We start from the raw sequence: 21,603 nt of genomic DNA, 5'->3' as shown, positions 1-21,603 counted from the left end.
TCAGGTCTTCCTGACTCCCAGTCCAGCACTCTATTCACTGCACCACCTAGCTGTCCAGACCTTAATGTAGATTATGCTATATACAAGCTTGACTGTGAAATAGAAGTATATACATATACATAAATATGTATATGTGTGAATAATGTGTACACACACACACACGCATACATCTTTGGTTACGGCAGGGTCACAAAAAGGTGTTCCATTGTTGTTCTTGGGTTGATTGGTTTTTTTAGAATGAGGGAGATATAAGTATATTTGTAGGCAGCAGGGAAAGGGTCAATAAATTAGAAGACATTGAAGATGAGAAAGGGATGAGGATGATTGTGAAAGTAAACTTCCAAAGAGAAGTGAGGAAAGGTAGAATCAAGGGCAAAAATAAATAAGGTGATCTCGATAAGGAGAAAAGCCATCTTCTTATATGAGACTGGGAGAATGAGACATGATGGTGAAAAATAGGGAAGAATAAGGAACTCACAACTATATATCTATATATGCAGTGGTTTTGAGGTAAATGCTAAATAGCATTTTTAATTGATTTAATTAAATTTTTTAAATACTAAATAGTATTTCTCTTTAACCCAAGAACCCTAAAGGTCTTCCCCTCCCAGTTTAACATTATTTTTTATTAAAGGGGCCATTCCCTGAGTAACTACTTAAAGAAGCCTATTCATTAAATGGATGTATCTCACTCAAAATGAGAATTTGATAAGACCTTAGCCTAAAATGGTCAGGGTCTCCCACTGCATCCTGAGCCATCTCCAGTCATCCTGATGAATATCTGACCACTGGACCCAGATGGCTCTGTAGAAGAAAGTGAGGCTGGTGACCTTGCACAGACCTCCATCACTCAAATCAAAGTCAACTGCAATCATCTTGATGTCATTATCCTCTTCAAGAATGAAGGACAAACACAAGGTTTTGAGATGAATTACTCTGCAGAGAAGGAAAGCAGGGGAAAGTGCCTGAGGGTTGAAAAGAAAAGAGAAGGTTTAGAACAGCAGATGTGGGGAGTGAGCTAGAAAGTCAGTCATGTAATAAAATAGAAAGAACACCTTGTGGTATTGAGGACACAGTCAAAATTAGAGATCAAGTTTACATTTGAACTTGACCCAGTCTGCACATCTGTGTCTTCTTCAGTGGCATTCAGTCACAGTGGTGTGGTAGCAGAGAAGGTATAGAACAAGGTTTTGTCTGGGCATGAGTGTTGCTAGGATGAGACAAAAAGAACAGGTGGCAGCATGTAGCTGAATTACTCAACTATAGGATTAGGAAAGCAGAGGAAAATGAGAAGAGAGCAAGAGTGAAGATTGCATTCCTGTTGCCTCATTCAACCAACTGCACCTCTCATTTCAGGTATGAAATCTCTAGGTTTAAAAAACAAAGTGTGGAGCTACAGAGACTAGCAGGGAAGTCAAAAAGAGAAGACATTTATAGCCCTAAGACAATTGTTCTGGAAACCAGCTGAAGTTCCTTCCCATATAGCTTTTGCATGACTTGGGTCACTAGAAGCAGAAAAGGAAATTCCACAAGATATACCTGAGAGTCACAGTAATTTGACTGTTAGAGAAGCCTCCACATCACCAGAAATTGCACGCATTCAACAAGGATGACACTATTATAAGGAAAGGGACAGAAAAATTACCAGTAGCAGAAAAATCATTGGAGATGGAATCAATGACAGTTGTGCGCATTGGAGAAGAGACAGAAATACGGGTTGGAGAAGGATGGATCGGAAAAGGGAGAAAATGAATTTCTGGGACATATTTTGGTTACTGGAGTAGTTTGGGTGAGAGATATTGTTTCTGAACCCGGGTGGTAACCAAGTGAACAGAGAAAAAGGAATTGATGCAAAAGATATGGCACCCAACTGGATATTGGAAGTTTTCCTCTGTTACGTACTAGGTATATAACCTTGGAGAAGACACTACAAATTTCTGATATTCCATTTCCTTATTTATAAAATTCAATTGGTGATTATGAGATTGTACAAAATAACAAGTTTGAAATCGAAATCATATATTGTGATTTAAAAGTGAATTTGCATCTTATAATCATCATCATGGTCTGTGAAGTCAAAGTTGTTGCTTGTTGCTCTTAAGTTTGTTCTGTGGGAAGTTCATTCCTATACTAACCTCGGTCTTTTGGAACTGGGCATTTGGAAGGAACCCCTTGACCAAAGGTCATCTTCTTCTTTCTTTCTCCAGGATCAAAATCACCATCTTTGGACCAGTTCTGGTGTCATTGAGTCTTTATCCAGGGAAAATGCTGAATGAGGCTGGTATTATCATAGGCTCTCTTCTGCTGCTGACCATAATGCCCAAAGGTAGAAGCTTCTTTTCTACTTTTTAATTCTTCATTTATTCCTTCTTGGTGGATCTACATGTCCTGGACTTGAGTTCTAAACTTCACAAAGTAATTTAACACACACTCCTTCCTTAAACTAAGAGAGTACTTAGTCCAACTTTAGAAGACAAGAAAAATACATTGTGAAACTGCTGCCAAAGTAACTCCCAGCAAGGTATGGAAGAGCAAAGGTTGAAAGAGATCCTAAGAGATGAAATTGGAGGTTTCAGTAGCTGCCTTGTATTTTAATCTCTAAAGAGTGGGCTAATTCAGTATATATAATAATATTAACAATAATAATAATAATAAATAGATAACATTTTTAAAGTGCTTAGTATGTGCCAGATGCTGTGCTAGGTGCTTTACAATTCTCTTATTTGTTCCTCACAACAGCCCTGGGAGGTAAGTGCTACTATTACCACCATTTTACACATGAGGAAACTGAGACAGAAATTAAATGATTTACCCATGGCCACACAGCTAGTAATTATCTGAGATCAGATTTAACTCAAGTCTTCCTGACTCCAAGTCCAGAGTTCTAACCACAGAGCCACCTAGCTGCTACCTTTACAGTTTTACGTTATCCACAGAAGGCAAATAATATTACTTATATCAGCAATTTCATAGGTTATTTGGAAGAAAAAACTTGAAAGCACTATATGAGTATAAGGATGACTGTCCCATAAAACTCTCCCTAAAGTATGCCCAAAATTGCCTTTCCTGGATCTGGCAGACAATGTAGGAGCTTTAGGTTCTGTTTTGTAGGGTTGCTTCATTACATAAATTATTATCTCTCTTACCCAAGGGTTCTTAACTTGGGATCCATGGATAGATTTCAGGGGGTCTGAAATTGCATCTTTATTTCAATACACTTGGTAATCCTATATATTGTATTTTATACATTTAGACATATTCTTTTGAGAAGAAGCTCAGAGGCTTCTGATTATCCTGGCTGCCAAAGGGAGCCAACAGGAAAGATTTAGAATCCCTCTTCTAACATTTTTACCAGCAGCCTCAAATTGGATCTCCCTTTTATCTCCCTTGGTGCCTCCTGAAACTAGGTTTGGGTTCTTCGAAAAGTACTTTAGTAGAAGAAACTAAAAGACATAAAGTAATCAATCAAGCCATCAATGAACAAGCATTTATGAAGAAATGCCTGCTATGTACCAGACATTGGTCTAGGTGCTGAGAATACATAGCGAATAAATAAAACAATTCCTACTTACATGAAGCTTACATTCTTAACGGGGCTAAAAAAAAAAGGAAAGAAGCTTACCAGTAAATAGACTTTAGAAATCTTAAGACATTCCTAATCAGGAAAAGGGGGAAATCTATGCAAACAAGTATGATGAAAATAAAATTTGCAAGGGCAAAAGAGATTTTCTATTGGATCCTTTAATTTGGGGGGTCAATTTCAAGTAGTAATAAATTTTGCACATTTCTGCAAGGTTCTACTCACTTCCTCTTATCTCCCCAATCAAGAAACTGTTTTCCTGAAACCACTGATGGTTTATGGCACCCCATATACATTAAACATATAGCTATTATACATAAATGTAGTTCCCACTGATAGAGTATTGTTTTTCATGTGGCTCTGGTCTGTACAACCTTTTTATATGACTTATCTTGAGTAAGAGTCCTTTGGGACATGAGGAGATGAAGGTAGGAAGCAAATAGGGACAAAAAGAAAGGGCAAGGATATAACCAGATTATGCTCATTGTGAAGAAAATACAATTAGCTTTCCGGAGGTGCAGGAACCATCACTGACTCCCAGTTGGAGAGGCTTCAGCTTATGCTAGACTCTGGCTGTGTTTCTTAGTTCACCACTGGGATCTTACAAAGCAGAGCTAATTGAGTATTAGTAGTATTTACACTCATTCAAATCAAAGTCAACTGCAAGTCATGTCATCATCTTGATCTCATGGTCTTCTTCAAGAACAAAGAACAAACATAGCAATAACAAAGCAGGGCTATTGCAAGACAGCCAAGAGTAGCCATATTGCAAGAAAAGAGGATTCAGTCCCTCACAGAGGGGGAAAGGGGCTCTCTCAGGCCTTTCTAATTGGTTTCCTGCCTCTGATGGCACAGAAAAGGAGACACCTATTATTAAGGTTACATAAGGTATGGGTATTTCAGATTAGATGTAAGACAGGAGTTTCATAAAAAATAAGGAAATTAGCCTAGAGCAGAGACAATCTATTGCGGAAAGAGGTAGGTGCAGAAAACTCAAAATTTTTCTCGACTGCCACATCCTACTTCAATCAAAAAGTTCGGGCCATTTCCATAATAGTTCAGTGTTACTCACGCTTCCAGCATGCCCAGATTGTAAGTGAGAGGGAAATCTCATGAGTTTTCCACTGGCAGAGGGGAGGGACTAATTAGCAGTAATTAACATTTATATAGCACTTAACTATGTGCCAGACACAGTGCTAAGTACTTTACAATTATCTCATTTGATTCTAGTAACAACCATGAGAGGTAGGAGCTATCATTATCCTCATTTTACAGATGAAGAAACTGAGGCAAACAGAAGTTAAATGCCTTGACTGGGCCCATGCCATTAGTAAGTATCTGAGACTGAATTTGAACTCAGATCTTCCTGACTCCGGGTCCAGCACTGTCCCCTAATTGTAGGGAGGCTTAAAAAAATAAAGTTCCATAAAGAAGAGGAAACAACATCCACATAAAGCTTCATTTCTGAAGTTCCCCTGGGGGTAGAGGGCCATGATGGCAGAGAAGAGCCAGCAACCCAGAGAAACTGTCCCAGCATTCCCCTCCAAACAATTTAAAATAATGCCTCAAATAGAATTCTGGAATGGTATAGCCAACAAAAGGTTAAGATGAGACATTTTTCTAGCCTAAGAGAACTAAGGAGGTCAGCAGGAGAGGTCTTTGACACTGGGATGGAGGCCAGTTGGTATTGTACCTGGTAGCTACACTAGCTGTAAGTCTTGTAGGGCACTGCACTGGCGGCAGCCACTTTGGGAGCCCCAGATACTAAGAGGGTTAGACAACTGATCAGAAAGAGATATTAGGGGATACTCTGCACTAGGTGTAGGACTACGCTATATTTGCCAACTCATATGCCAAATATAGTTGACCCAAGCAAGTTCTGGGTCGCAGTTACAGAGCAGAGAGGCAAGCCTTCTCAGTAAGTGAGGGAAGGACCACAGGGCAGAAGAGAATTTAGAACTCTGATTTTTTTTATATGTTAAAATAAATAATAAATTTAGAAAATAAAACTCAGCCAGGACAACTAGGAGTTTCCTGGTATTATCACACACATAATCACTACTCATTTAAAAGTATTAGACTGTGTCATACCCTATCTCAGACTGGTTTTGTTTGTCTTTTTCATATCTTACACCTAACTGCATAGTAACAGGTGACAGAAAGGGCCCTTTGCTTAGAATCAGAAGACCTGGATTTCATCTCATTTGTGTCACTTGTTAGCACTTAGCTCAGAGTCTGGCACATAGTTAAGTGCTTAATAATAAATGCTAGTTGACTGTGTAGCCTTGAACAAGTCACTTACATTCCTTGAATGACAGTTTCCTCAGTCATAAAATAAAGGAGTTGAATTACACAGTCTTTCAAGTTCCTTCCACTTCCATAATTCTCTAAGTCTATTCCATATATATATATATATATATATATGTATGTATATAAAGCATGCTTATACCACTTCATTATTATTTATCATTATTACTTATGTTAATAATTTTTAATGAAAATAACTTGAAAGTAAAGATAATCACGAAGTTCTAAAGTAATATGAGCTTGAAGCTGAATTGGCAAGACAATAGGACACTGAAATGATGAAAGGTGGAGGATGAAGGAGGAATAAAGCAAGGAATTGGGACAGCTAGGTGGTTCAGTGATAGAGAGCTGGGCCAGGAGTCAGAAAGACTCATCCTCCTAAGTTCAAATCAGACCTCAGACATTTACTAGCTGTGTGACCCTAGGCTAGTCACTTAACCCTGTTTGCCTGCCTCTGTTTCCTCCTCTGTAATATGAGCTGAAGAAGAAAATGACAAACCACTCTAATACCTTTGCCAAGAAAATTCAAAATGGGGTCATGAAGAATCTGAAATGACTGAACAGCAACGAGGAAGAAATCCTTTGAGAACCCTTATGACTACAACAAATGTGGTCATGCTCTTTCTAATGCATATGTTATTCTATTTTGGGACATATTTAGCCCAGGGGAAAAAAAGTCTTGGGAGTGGAGAGAGGTTTGCAGTAAAAAGATAATAATATTGTCGTTTATGTGAAAAGTTGTCATGAAGAAGGATCAGACCTGTTTTGCTTGGACCCAGACAACAGAGCCAGGACAAATGGGGCAGAAATAGTAGGATAAAAGATTTCAAGTCAATATTAAGGGAAAAATTTCCTTATTAATTAAAGTTATCTAACATTAGGTGAGCTCCTTGACTGAGAAGTAAGTTCCTAAAAGACCATCAGAAGTAATTTCTGCATGGTATGAGAAGTTGACCTAAATGATTTTCATTGTCCCTTTCAACATAGACTTTATGGTAATTCCTTAGGAATTGAAAATACCTGTAAAGAAACAAACCTTTGTTTCACATACCGGGGCAACCTCTGTTCTTTTCCATATATAACTACATTGAATCTTTCTCTCTGTCTTTTTCAGAGAAACTGCATACAGAGCTTGGTAAGTCCAGTTTGTCCTCCCACATTGTCTAATCCCATACTCCCACTTGCCCCAAATTGAAAGGTGCATATATTCAGGACAGGCTCTCTCTGAACTGGCACTGATTCAAATTAGGTTCTGTTCTCTGTCTGCAATGGACGTTCCTAATTTCTCCAGATATTGGTCATCACAATTCAGGGAATGTCCTCTGTCCTCATTGCAGAGACAAGGCTTGGGGGATAGATGGGAGTAGCAGTGAACAGCCTTCTAGGATACTCTTACATTACAACAGTTCCTATATTCTCAGAACATGTATGATGGCCATCGTTGCCTTCCTTCTGAACAGTCGTCCACTTGTGACATTTAAAAACTTCAAGAGATATACTTTCTGGGTAATTTAATTATTTTATTAATAATGCTAGCATTTTAAGAAAAGGTCAGTGATACTTTCTAATGCCAAAGACAATCATGGATGTGGGATCATGTCTTATATGCCCTTGGAAGAGGGGTGTTCTTGAGGGTAACAATCAATTCTGATTTATCAATAATTACTTAGAGCAGACTTTACAAAGAGAAGTGAGTCCACTCCAATGAGGGGCTGAGAGGACATCATGTCACTGAGAGACTCCCTAAACCCAGACCATCCCCAGTCTTGGACAATCTAGACAAAAATCTGTATCTCCCACCCAAGTGTGAGGTAATTGGGTGGAGTACCACATGCATCCATACACACACACACACACACACACACACACACACACACACACACACGCATATGCACACACACACATGCACACGCACACGTGCGCGTGCACGTGTGTAGTTCATCCCTCTCCCCTGGGACAACTCTAACTTGTATTCCACTAAGGTTGGCTGTATCCCCCTCAGTATAGCCCATGATTCCCATTCCCCAAGGAATGACCCTAAGGGCTCTACACACACTTGGGTGCTACCTTCCAATCATTCCTTCTCTCTTGCTTATCTTCAATCTCTCCCTATCTACTGGCTGCATTTCAACCATCTATTGGACATTTCTGACTGGATATTCTATATCTTAAATTCAATACAGTCAAAACTGAACTAATTGTCTTTTCTCCCAAATTCTCCCTTCTTTCTAATTTTCCTACTATTTTCAAAGGCCCCACCATCCTTCGAGTAATCAAGGCTTGCAATCTAGGTGTCATCCTAGACTCCTCACTCTTCATATCCAATCTGTTGCCAACCTGTATTGTTTTTATCTTAATATCTCTTGACTATGCTCCTTTCCTTCGTCCGACACTGCCAACATTCTGTTGCAGGCCCTCATTATCTCACACCTGTATAAATATCAGTCTCGCTGCTCAAATCTCTTCCCCACTCCAGTCTATCCTCCACTCAGTTATCAAAATGATCTTTCTAAAGTGCACATTACTTCCCTATTCTATAAATTCTAGTGATCAAATATAAAATCTTTCATTTGCCATTCAAAGTCCTTCATAAATGGGTTCCCTCTTACCATTCCAGCGTTCTTATACCTTACTCCCCACTTCATACTCAATGATCCAATGACATTGTTCTCCTTTCTGTTCCTTGCTCAAAAAGTTCCATTTCAAGACTCTGAGTATTTTTCATGGCTATCCGCCATGCCTGGAATATTCTCCCTCTCCATATCTGTCCCTTGACATCCTTCAATTAGCAAATAAAATTTCTTCTTCAACAAGAAACTTTTCCTGATCCTCCTTAATTCTAATGCCTTCCCTCTGTTAATTATCTTCAATTTATCTTGCATGTATCTTGTTTGTACAAATAGACAGTAGTCTACACAGTAGACTACGACTTCCTTAAAGACTGGTGACTGTTTTGCCTTTATTTGTCTACTCAGTGCTTCTATTCCTGGCATATTGCAATAAATTAATAAATGCTTATTGACTAACTAGGTGCCGTTTCCTAGAAACAGTCCTGCTAATAACACTGGAAATGCTACTCTGATTCTCTTTGGTCTGTGTTTTCTGTTTCATCAAACAGCTAAATTAAAAGTCATTTGTCCCACCCATACCATTGTGGCCAGACTTGGAGAAGATGTCACCTTATCTTGTCATCTCTCCCCTGAGACAAGTGCAGAGCACATGAAGGTGAAATGGTTCCAGGTCCAGTTGTCTCCATCTGTGCTCATGGATCAAGATATGGTTGATATGACCAGAAACACAACAGCAGGGAACAAAAGGACATTACTGATGACACATGCAGTCAACAAAGGGATAGGGACCCTGAAAATATTCCATGTTGATACATCAGATAGTGGACAATATTGGTGTCGTTTTGAACAAGATGGAGTCCATCGGGAAGCCAGTTTGGAGCTGAAAGTAGCAGGTGAAGAACAGCATGACTTGGAGTTTTGAACTGTCTGCAAGTGATAGGAATTTCTGTGTGTGTGTGTGTGTGTGTGTGTGTGTGTGTGTGTGTGTGTGTGTGTGTTGATAAGAAAGGAAGAAAGGAAGGAGGGTGGTGTGTTATCACTGGGTTCTTATAACATCTAGAGTTTCCCTTTGACTCTGGGACTTTTCACAATTTTCTTCTGTGGCTCAGTTATGCTCCTTCAGTGCTAATGAGGAACTCTTTCACCAAATTCTCTTAAAGTAACAAGTTAGTTTGAGATTCCTTTCTTCCAATCTATCAATCTGCTATAAACTGTTTCTCATTTTATGTCATGAACCCTTAGAGAAAACGTGTACCTGAGTATACAAAGAAGATCAATAGAAGGCCAGACTAGCTAGAAATTTTAAAAATAAAAAATAAAATTTTTTTTAAATAAATAGTAAAATTTTAAAAAATAAAATAAAGGAGAAGAAATGACCAGTAATTTCACTTAAGTAGGAGAAAGGAATATAACTTACAAACTTTCTTTCCCTCCTCCCACTAAAAAGACTTCAGGAAGATATTTGAGATACCTAATCTGAGAGTAACCATTGAGCTCAAAGAAAGGGCCATCAAACACTTATGCAGTTTTACTGCTTCTCCAATCCAGGGATTCCAGGACTGGAGAAGCTGCTCAGTGGTAAAAAGGAATCCTTCTGCAGCTCTGTGCTGGGGCTTTCTGGTCCTTAGAACAGAAAACACTAATGGAAAGGTTTCTCCCATTTATCTTTAAAAGCAGCTAGGGTGACTTACTAGCTGTGCGATCCTGGGAAAGTCACTTAACCCTGTTTGCCTCAGTTTCCTCATCTGTAAAATAAGCTGGAGAAGAAAACGGCAAGCCACTCCAGTATTTTTGCCAAAGAGAACACCAAATGCGGTCACAAAGAGTCAGACACAACAGAAACGACTGAACAACAAGGTGGCACAATGGATGTAGTGTTAGGCCTGAGGTCAGGAAGACTTGAATTCCTATCCAGCCTCAGACACTTACTAGCTATATAACCCTAGTCAGGGCACTTAGTCTCTGTCTGTCTGCCTTAGTTTCCTCCTCTGTAAAATAGGAATAATAATAGAACTTAACTCCCAGGGTTGTTGTGAGATAAAATGAAATAATATTTGTAAAGCACTTAACACAGTGCCTAGTGCTATATAAGCACTATATGTGCTGTTGTCATTGTTACATGTTCCTGAAGAATCTTGCTCATTGAATTCAACATTACCAGAACATATGCATTTTACAAGATTTTGCAGCTTGAAAATATTCCCTTGTTACACCTGTCCTTTAGCATCCTTGGCCTTATGCCATCCCCTCACGTGCTACCAAGGTTTGATTCTAGTGGACAAAACAACAACAAAAAAAATAAATAGAATTGAGTTGCCAAATTCTCTTTCTGCTACTAACTCTGAAACAATTAGACCTAAAAAGTATCCTTTTATCTCTCTGATGGGGTTCTTGTGGGTGCATGTGCTTGGACCCCAATTCTAAAATCACATTTCTCTCTAAAAATCACATTTCTCCCTAACCTCAAAAGAACAGTTTCTCCCCAGCCCAAGGACACGGCCTGCCCCAGCAAAAACTCTTATCTCCCTTCCTGTTTTCAAAGAAGCCATCAGAGAAATGATGACATGACTTGCACTTGACTTTGTTTTGAGCAAAGGAGGGCTGTGCAAGGTTACCAGCCTCACTTTCTCCACTTGAGCCATCGTCTATAAGCAAGGCACTATGAGGTTTGAGTTCTAGCTCTCACACTCTATGTAGCTGCAACTCTCCACATCTCTCTCTTTCCCCATCTGTGGAAAGGTGGGAGTAGAATATTGCTTTTGTCCTTACGTTACCTGCCTCACACACTTGTGAAGAAAAGAACTCCTTAGCATAATGTCAGCCAGAGTTGTTAGCACTCACCTTTCCCAAACTGACTTCTGGACAGGTGCAGGTGAATTGGTAGAGGGGTTAAAGGAAGAAAGGATGATTAAATATTTCCTTTGAAGACTTGTCTTCGAAGAGGGAAGTCAGGAGCACCCTTCTTGATGGAGAAAGCAGACCTAGAGCTTCCTGGGGGGTTCACAAGGAACATTCCCAAGGGTGCCTGAACCATCCAGATCAAAGAGATGGTACTAAACTTGCTTCACATCTACAGTTAATGATAATCTTGGGGTTCTTGTTTCAGAGCCGCCACCACTGGGGATGACCTCTTCCTGGAAGATCCTGCTCACCCTGGGACTCTTCCTACTTATTGCAACTACGACTCTTACTTGGAACAAGTACTATAGAAAAGGTAATTTGATTTGGAAAAAAAAACTTGATGTGAGGAGAGCTGGGTGACTGACAGAGAGCTGGGAAATGATGTAGAATGTGGAATATCGTGAGATCTTATCTCACTTTGAGTCTTTTACTCTCTCTCTCTCTCCCTCATTCCCTCTCTCTTCTCCTCTCTCACATTTAATTTATTTTTATTTTGAACTTGAATATCAAATAAAATTAATCTTTCAATACATCATATATTGTCTTTACAACATATATGAAAATGTGCATATACATTACACATAATATGCATATACCTTGCATACATAAAATAAATTCTGAATCTCTATTATGTAGTCTCAGTTTGTATCTCTGTCTCCCTCTTCCTTTCTTCTATCTTTCTCTTCTCTTCTTATCTATCCCTCTCCATGTCCATCTATCCCTATCTTCTTTCTTTTGTCCTTCCTGTCTTCTTCTTTTCATGTCTTCTATTCATCTTTCCCTTTCTCTTTATTTATCCTTTTCTTCTCACTCTCTTTTTCTGTTTGCCTTCTATCTTCTTTTTTACTATACTCCACTCCCCTCCCCCATTTTCTTCTCAGCACCAGATCAGTAATCATCCAACAGCTGATGGTTGGAGAGAAAATGGGAGTAACAAAGACAACCAAGTCAATACTCAGAGCTCCCAGAATGACAAAGGCCACAGAAATCCCAGAGTATCATTTTGATGATTTTGTTCTAGACTTCCAATCACAGTTGAGAGAAGAAAGCAGTCAGCCCTACATTCCTGGGACCTAGTACAAAGCATTGTGTTCATTATTAGTAACAGTATTTTACTACTAGAGCTAAGGTGGCATAGTAAATAACAAGCTTACCTCACAGATAGGAAGATCTAAGTTCAAGTTCTACTATTGACTCATACTAGCTGTGTGACTCTGGACACTCTCAGCGCCCTGGGCAACTCTCTATAATCTCAAATTTTTAGCAGTTACCAATCTTCGTTGGTAGAGGAAGTTTCCTTATTGAGTGTTCCCTACACTGATGCCATTACAACTCTGAGCAGAAAAAAAATTAGTGTATTTCTTCAATATTTCAAAATGTTGATGATTTCATCAGTATGGATACTCCCTCTGTGGATACTAATGGCAATGCCCCCATGTCTCAGATGGTTTCAGGGGGTGAGGCCAACAGGTGAGGCCAACTCAGCGATGAACCTTTTCAATTTCAGCTAAATTGCCCCCGAACTACAGAGGCAGAATCCATCACTAGGACATCAAAACTTTCTAGCTTGAAACAACCTGCAAAATCTTTTGTTCCACTGACATGGCCTTAGAAAGGCCAGGTCATTTCCATTCTATAGCAAGGAGTCTGATCAGAAAAAGAACAGTAATAAAGCGATGTGCCAATAAATGTTTAACAACTGGCTCTCTTTTTAAAAAACAATAATTAATGTACATAGGACATAATTTTAAGTTTGATCTTGTTAATATTATTTTCTCCATCACTTTATAAAGTTTATACAGTAAAGAAAACAATAAATCAAGTCATGATTTCTTGTGATTTGTCTATTTCTGAGGTGTGAATGCTCACACTGAAAATTTAACAATCAGCTCTCAAGAGCTAGTATGAGTCAGCTCCAGCAGAACTCGGTTATGGTTACAAAGCACTTCTACTTTGTCTCATTCTGTCCTCACAATAACCCTGTTATAAAGTGGAGTTGGAGATGAGCAAATTAAAGTCCCCAGGGATTAAGTTCAAAGTCATATGGCTAGCAAGGGGCTGATCTGCCTCTAACTTGAGTATTCAGAGCATTCTGTTTCCTGTTTAGCTGGCACACATATAACTCATAGATCAGAGATAATGACATGAAGGTCCTGAGTACATTTGGGGAAACTTCTGATAACTGGCTCATCTCACTCTCCAGAAATCTGGGAGCTTCACTATGCACCATCAGCAAAAGTATTATTACTAAGCCCCTTTGCAAACAAATAGTTCACAAAGTTCAAAGAAGGGAGAGACAATACATGTCAAAGAAAAAAATTATAAAATGATAGATTTAAATCTAGTCAAGATCATAGGAATACAGAAGTAGAGTTGGAAGAGAACTCAGAAGCTATCTAGGTCAATCTACTCATTTTATGGTTGAGGAATCTGAGGCCCCAGGAAATTCAATGACATGTCCAAAGATATAAAAGTGTAAGCTGAGATTTGAACGTCTGTCCTTTATAATAATTACAAGAACTCCTGGAAAGTACCATCAACCAATATTGAGCAACCCTGCCCCCTAAGACCTATATAGCCTCAAGACCTTGTAGTCACTTACTTAGCAAAACAGCTAGGTGGTCTAGTCAAGGGCAGGAAGATCGAAGTTCAAAGCAGTCCTCAGAAACTTACGAACTGGACTCTTTGCTGCTTTACTTTCCTTATCTCTGCAATTGGAATAATAAGAGTACTATCTCCCAGAATTATTGCGAGGATAAAATGAAATAATATTCATAAAACTCTTTATAACTATCAGCAACTGTTACTTTTCTTATGGTTTCTCCCTTTGGTGATTACAGCACCTCTCATTACTTCCCAGCAGGTGGCACCCATCATTCAGTTCAGTTCACATCAGGCCACACAGACAGGTGCTTCAGAGTTTGATGTGACTTCTTTATGGGTGGCATGAATATTGCCAGCCTGAAAAAACTCTCTAACTTGGTTGATGTCAAAGAGCAGGCTTCCAGCAGGAAAGTGATTTCCAGTATTGGCATCTAGAGACTGAGGCTGCTCCGTCGTAGCATCTTATCAGGAGCCAGAAACTGAGCACACTTTGTCCAGTCAAAATTGGTTGAGCCAAATGAAGGAGAAGCTTGCTTTGATCTCAAATCAGATTTGGTAGTATACCTTCCTGAAAGCTCTCTAAGTTAATCTGAGATCTAGAGCTTCATTTTCTCTCTTCAGTTTATCCCAGTCTCCAAAGGGGTGTTTATTTTCTTATTTATTATTTGTTGCCTTAGAGAGTTGCCTGGCATACCAAGAAGATAAGTTACTTGCCTAGCATTCCATTGACAGCATGCATTAGAGTCAGGACATGAATCTAGATCATACTGGTTTTGAGGTCAGCACTCTATCCACTGTGGAACACTGTCCCTAGTTTAAAAAAAAACTACCATACTCTTAAATCATAATAGTGCAAAGGGAACAAAATGGACATACGTAAAAGCATTTGTCTGACACTTTAAATGTGCCTAGAACTAAGGATACAAATGCATTCTAATGAGGAAAGATAATACACTGGGAGAGAAGGAAAGGAAAGCCATTGGGTAGAACAAGACCCAAAGGGTAGAAGTTTACATATGTATAAAAGCACTCATCACATATGAATTTTCTAGACAACTCAAAGAAACAGTTTGAGTGTTCAGATTCAAACCTGCTTCCCTTGTTGATAAAGGAAGGGTAAGGATTTTAGGGTTCATTATTGTCATATTTCCATCTTGCCTTTCTTTCTCTTTAATGTATTTAATTAGGATGTTAATGTATTCAATCTCAGTTTATTCCCAAAATGTGAAATATCAATGTTTTCTTAAACTCTGAGACTGACTCCCTATTTCTCTTTGCAGTGAACAGTACTCTGGATTCAAAAACAGCTAACCCTGAACTCATCTTTTCTGAGAAGGGGACATGTGTGACTCGAGGAAGCATAAGACAGAATCTGCCTGACAACCCACAGAGATTTAAGTTCCTGCCAAGTGTTCTGGGCAAGGAGAAAATCACTTCTGGGAGACATTCCTGGGAGGTGGAGGCTGGGCATGGGTCTGGGTGGTTCCTGGGCATCTGTAGAGAAGATGTGAGTAGGAAGGGAGGTATTCGAGTGACACCTGAGAATGGTTTCTGGGTCATGGGATGCTATGGAAATGAGTACTGGGCCATCACATCACCTCCCACACTTCTCTCCCTCAGAGTATCCCCCCACAGGATTGGTATTTTCCTAGACTATCACCTTGGGCTCCTTTCCTTTCAAAATGCGATGGATGGGTCCCACATCCACACATTTCAAGCCACTCCCTTCTCTGGTACCCTACGTCCCTTCTTTCTCTTGTGGTCCCCTGATTGTAAAGATCCTTCAGGCATGTTGCATAGATTGGAGAAAGCCAACAGAACCATTGGCCACAAAAGCAACCATGTCCCATCTCTGAGGAATCCTGTGACTCAACAGACATCACCCTTGGCTACTAGGGATCAAGATCCACACTTGACTTCCAACTTCCTCTTATCTCCTAAACCAACACCTCGACAGAGTATATGGGGACCAAAAAGGTACTTGGTTAAGAACCCTGTAACTTTTCTCCGGATTCCTGTGGGTATCTCATCTGTATCTTCTCAGAAGGCCCTTTCATCCCAGGTGCTTTGATATTCCTCCAGGAACTTTTTACTTCTACCATAGCCCCTCATCATACAGATTTCTCAAAAAAAAAAAACTAAAAAAAAATAGATGAAGGAAGAGAAAGGGTAGGAATAGCAGGTACCCTATAGAGTAGAAATCAAAGAGGAAGTTCTACTATATTAACCAAACAATTCCTGTGAAAATTTTTCTTGTTGAGTCTAAGTTCTGTGAGGACAGGAACTACTGGGTTTTTCACTTGCAGCTCCAGAGGCTAGTAAAGTGTCATCTAACTACTAAGGGCTTAATAAATACTTAATGATTTAGTGAATAAAAGTGAAAACTTTGTGTAAGGGGTGGGGGAGAGATGTTCTACACCTATCATCCCACCTAATATAATTACAGAAATTCTAGTCCCCTCTGTTGAGTGATTCAGTCAACTAGGGGTGAACAAGTCCTTAGTCAAATTGGGAGGTGTGAAGTTCATTAGATGAAATCAGATGCCCACAAGACATGTGTTGAGATTAGTTGGAGGAGTTTGACACTCTTTGGCCATGGATGAAATAACCAAGAGCTGGAAAGCCCATTTCCCACTGGAGCATTCCATCTGTGTAGTGGTCAAGCTTTGGGAGCTTCTAGTCTCTAGAGCACCTTAAGAAGGAAGGCCCTTGTCCCTCTACCAGGAGGCAGCCATTTTCCCCTTATTGAGGATGCCATTAAAGACTGAATCAGTGTCAAACAATAACTGGGAGCAGAGAAAAAGGAACTGGGGACAAAAAGGCAGCTTAAGTATTCTGCAAGTTCCCTGACTCTCAGATTTCAGCAAAGTTATGCATAAGAAAAACTTCATTAACGTGACATAAAAAGAAAGAAGGATTTCCAGTAATTGGAAGCCTTTCCTACGAGTGCTTTCTTATGCCTCCCTCACCATACTTTAAGCTTGTTCCCACTCCCCTCATAAAACCTGTGTATATTTGTGGAAGACTGTGCTCCAAACTCTTGTGGGGAGCAGGGGGAAGGAAGAACTCTGTAACAACTGTCCATAAGACCTGTATGTATAACACTATTTATAGAAACTCTTTTTGTGATGGCAAAGAATTGGAAATTGAGGGGTATGGCATCAATCGGGGAATGGCTCAACAAGTTGTGGTATATGATTGGTAAAGAAACTGAAGTGGTTTGCCATTTACTGCTCCAGTGGATTCAGTGGAGTCCTAGACCCCCTCAATAATTAAACTTTGCATGTTCTTTGACCCAGTGAAACCATTATTATGTCTATATCATAAAAAGATCAAAGAAAAAGTACCTACATGTACATACTACTTAAAGGAGTTCTTTTTTGTGGTATCAAAGAATTGAATTAACTTAATTGATGCGAAGCCCATCAATTGGGGAATGACTGAACAAGTTGTGATATATGAAGGTGATGTAATACTATTATTTTATAGGAAATGATAAAAGGAATGTATTGGGGAGGGGAAAAAACGGGGAATGCTTGTATGAACTAATGAAAAATGAAGTGATCAAAAATAGGAGAACAATTTATACAACAACAATACTATAAAGATAAGCAACTTTGAAAAACTCTGATCAATACACTGACCAACCACAACCACAAAGGATTCATGAAAAAACATACTATTCAATTCCAGATACAAATGTGACAGATTCAAAGTGCAGATTGAAGGATATTTTCTTATCTTTCTTTACTTCCTTTTTTTTCAAAACTTGGTTAATGTGGGAATTTGTTTTGTCTGACCATACATATTGATAAGAACTTTTGGGTTTTTTTCCTTCTTAATGAGTGGTTGAGAGGTAGGTAGTAGAGAATTCAGAACTGAAAATAAAAATAAAATTGAATTTATAAATAACATGCAAATAAATGAAGTGTATGTAATCAAAATTCTGGAGTTCAGTTTTCTTTCTTGCTCTCTTTATTGAAATGTTAATTTGCTGATGATGTTTAAGTTTATAATAAAACTTGATAAAAATTAAAAGGAAGAAAAAGAAAAAATAGTTAATTTCATTGCATCATATACCTTAGTGGTGAAGTAGATAGAATAATGAACCTGGAATCAAGAAAACCTGATTTTGAAGCTAGCCTTGAACAGATGACAGGACATTTAAATCTGTCTATCCCAATGTCCTCAAGTGTAAAATAGCAATAATAGCACTTACTTCATGGGTTGTTGTAAGGATAAAATGATATGATATAGATAAAACACTTTACAAACCTTAAAGTACTATATAGATGCTACTTATTATTGTTGTTGTTGCTGCTAGAATGTCTGCTTTTAAAAGAGCCCTATTATATATGGGTGGCGAGAGTCAAGAGGAAGCAATCCAGCTGAATTCTCCCAACATTCTCCTCCAACCAACTTTAAACCAAATCAAATTCTGGAGCAGCAGAGAAACTCTTCAGAGGTCAGCAGGAGAGGTTTGCGGCATGGAGGTAGGGGTCAATTTGGAGGTACGCAGCAGCAGCACTTGCAGAGGACCCTGTAGGTAGCTGTGAGAGTGGTAGCAGCAGTTGTGGGAGCTCTCAGCCCAGGGATGGTCATAAAGAGATTACAGGGGATCCTTTTCCAGCATTGTGTGCAATGCATTGCATTGCCCATATGCAGTTCTGGGTCACAGTGCAAGAACTTGCAGTAACAGGGAAGCAAGGGCCCTAGTCACAGTTCCAAGTCAGAGATGAACATCAGCCACTGTGGTGACAGGACCTGGTCACAATTCCAGGGTCAAGAGGAGTCTTAGCACTTGTGGCTACAAGGAATTTTACCTTTTCATGTTTATCTTTTTATCTTTTTCTTGAGTCTTATGTTTGAATGTCAAATTTTCTATTTATCTCTGGTCTTTTCATCAGGAATGCTTTAAAGTCCTCTATTTCATTAAATATCCTTTTCTCCCCTCAAGGATTATATTCTGTTTTTCTGAGTATATGATTCTTGGTTGTAATCCTAGCTCCGAATACCATATTCCATGCCTCTGCTCTTTTAATGTGAAAGGTGCTAAACCTTTTACGATCCTGAATATAACTCCTTGACATTTGAATATTTTCTTTCTGACTTTTTGCACTATTTTTTCCTTGACTTGAGAAATCTGGAGTTTGACAATAATATTCCTGGGAGTTTTCATATGGGGATCTCTTTCAGAAAGTGATGTGTGGATTCATTTAATTTCTATTTTACTCTCTAGTTCCAGAATATCAGGGCAGTTTTCCTTGATAATTTCTTTAAATATGATGTCTAGGCTATTTTTATCATAGTTTTCAGGTACTTAAATAATTCTTAAATCAAATGATCTCCTCTGAGTCTATGTTCCAGTCCAATTGCTTTTCTGATGAAATAGTTCACATTTTCTTCTATTTTCACTTCATTTTATTGCACTTGCAGATATTGTGGGGTGGTGTTGTTGTTCTTGTTGCTCTTATAAACTGAAGTTTTGTGACAGTCCTTCATTGAGCAAGTCTATCAGTGTCATTCTTCCAAAAGCATGTGCTCACTTTGTGTCTCTGTGTCACATTTTGGTAATTTTCACAATATATAAAACTTTTTTGTTATTATTATATCTGTTATGATTGTCTGTGATCAGTGACCTTTGATGTTACTATTCTAATTGTTTGGGGTGGCACAAACCATATCCATAAAAGACAGTGAACTCAATTGATAAATGTTTTTACTATTCCACCAACTGACCACTCCTCCATCTTCCTCCCTCTTCTTGGGCTTCTCTTGTCCCTAAAACACAACAATATTGAAGAATATTAGATAAAATTAACTGATAAGCAGCAGCAGGGTTAGAGAAAATTCACTACCATTCTGAAATAGGTTCTACAATGCTATCAAACAGCATTACGTTCTATCAAAAAAAAAAAAAACCTTTCATGAAAAGAAGAGTCAATCAGTAAAGAAAATGACGTCTTATTTTTTAAAATTTCCATAGCCACCCGTTTTAAGAAATTGCCACAGCCACTCCAACCTTTGCAATCAACACTCTGATCAGCCATCAACACTGAGGCAAGACCCTCCATTAGCAAAATAATTATTACTCAGCAAAGACTCAGATGATGGTTAGGATTGTTTAGAAATAAAATATCTTTAAATCAATATGTGTGCATCTTAGACATTTCCATTGCATATTTAATAGATTACAGTATAGTATAAACATAACTTTTACATGGACTGGAAACCAAAAAAATTCATGTGACTTGCTTTATTGTGATATTCACTTTATTGTGATGGTCTAGAACCAAACCTGCAATATTATTGAGGTATTCCTGCACAACAATTTCCTCTAGGAAATAGGAATGCTTTAAATGTAGACATATTTCCTTTTTATCTCAAATCCTAGTATATGACTGGTCTCTTAACAAATAGTTATTGAACTGAATTCCCCACAATTTTTGAAAGATCTTACAGTGACTCCAAATTCAAAATTAAAAACTGTTTCACTATTTACTAGTACATTTTGAATGTTTCTTTGGATCAATTCATTGTTTGTAATTAGTTGTTCAATGATTAAAAGACATTTAGATGTCTGTGTGACCCAATTTTCTCATTTGTCACAAGGATATAATACCTTGCTTACCTAATTTATGGGGTGGCTTTGTGTACTACAGGATATAATGAACATGAAAGTTCTTTACATATTTTTAAAATCTTTATACAAATTGAGAGATTCTTAATACTACACTCTCACACATGTAGTCAAATGCCCTTCAGATACTTCTACCTTGACTCTCTAACTAGATTGTCAGTTTGCTGAGGAAATACAAAAGGGCATCATTTGTCTTATATCCTGCACATTCCCCACATATCCTTCACATGAGTCTTTGGACACAGTAGGGAGTCAATTAATGATCACTCTCACTCACTAATTCTGGGAGCAGGATACAAAAATTCATTTATTGTCAAAGGGCATCCTTCTGCATTCACAGGATTATTGGGTCTGAAAGAAGGCTTGTGGATGATTTAAGCATTTGGAGGCAGTTGCTTCTTGAAGTTGTCAGGTATGTGAAGTTTTATTTAGCCTTCAGTAACCCACAAACCATTGTTGTACCAAGACAATTTAGTGAGAGAAAAGAGGATAGAGCCTAAAGGATCAAAGTGAGAGGGTTGATGAATATATGCCCTTTGCCCAGTTGGGGCATATGTAGCTGCCACATTTCTCCCTAGAATTTTAATGTATCTATGCCTCATTGGTTCTGATTAATATCCTTGATTAGCAACGGTCATTGCCATAGAAAACAATGAGGGCAATCTCAGTGGGAACTGTCCAGCAAAATGGAATCAAGGAAGTGGAGGGTACAATGGAATATCCAGAGTCAGGGTTGAAAAAGTCCAAAAGTCTCCAGAAAGCAGAGCTTGACCAAAACAAAACAAAAAAAAAACAAAAAAACAAAAACAAAAACAAGGCCAACTCAATCCTTCATTGTTTACCCTGGTACCTATCTCCTAAAACCTGACGCCAGGTTTCACCTTCAGCTGGACCTCCTGAAGTTGGTTTTATTCCAGTTCTGATACCACTCTCCTCCTCTGGGTTGTTTGCTTGTTTGTTTGTGTGTGTGTGTGTGTGTGTGTGTGTGTGTGTGTGTGTGT

General features: G+C 38.6%; 1 protein-coding gene across 1 annotated transcript; it reads left to right on the top strand.

Moving 5' to 3' along the window:
* Window positions 1–2,213: 2,213 nt before the first annotated feature.
* Window positions 2,214–17,881, top strand: LOC140525873 (butyrophilin subfamily 1 member A1-like). Its single transcript, XM_072641647.1, has 5 exons — window positions 2,214–2,326; window positions 7,002–7,022; window positions 9,006–9,350; window positions 11,564–11,671; window positions 15,243–17,881. Exons 1-5 carry the CDS (start codon window positions 2,266–2,268, stop codon window positions 16,031–16,033), a joined length of 1,326 nt encoding a protein of 441 aa, XP_072497748.1. The 5' UTR covers window positions 2,214–2,265; the 3' UTR covers window positions 16,034–17,881.
* Window positions 17,882–21,603: the final 3,722 nt, after the last annotated feature.

Source organism: Notamacropus eugenii, chromosome 2 (assembly GCF_028372415.1).
Source record: "Notamacropus eugenii isolate mMacEug1 chromosome 2, mMacEug1.pri_v2, whole genome shotgun sequence".
Taxonomy (NCBI): Eukaryota; Metazoa; Chordata; class Mammalia; order Diprotodontia; family Macropodidae; genus Notamacropus; species Notamacropus eugenii.
Note: the sequence above shows the minus strand (reverse complement) of the source record. Positions and strands in the feature narration are given on the sequence as shown.

What these genes read in the sequence shown, in the direction of transcription:
- LOC140525873 (XM_072641647.1), top strand. Translation starts at nt 2,266, where the DNA reads ATGCTGAATGAGGCTGGTATTATCATAGGCTCTCTTCTGCTGCTGACC. An exon ending in GCTGACCATAATGCCCAAAG is followed by an intron (nt 2,327 to 7,001) that starts GTAGAAGCTTCT and finishes TGTCTTTTTCAG; the next exon opens with AGAAACTGCATACAGAGCTT. An exon ending in GAACAAGTACTATAGAAAAG is followed by an intron (nt 11,672 to 15,242) that starts GTAATTTGATTT and finishes TTCTCTTTGCAG; the next exon opens with TGAACAGTACTCTGGATTCA.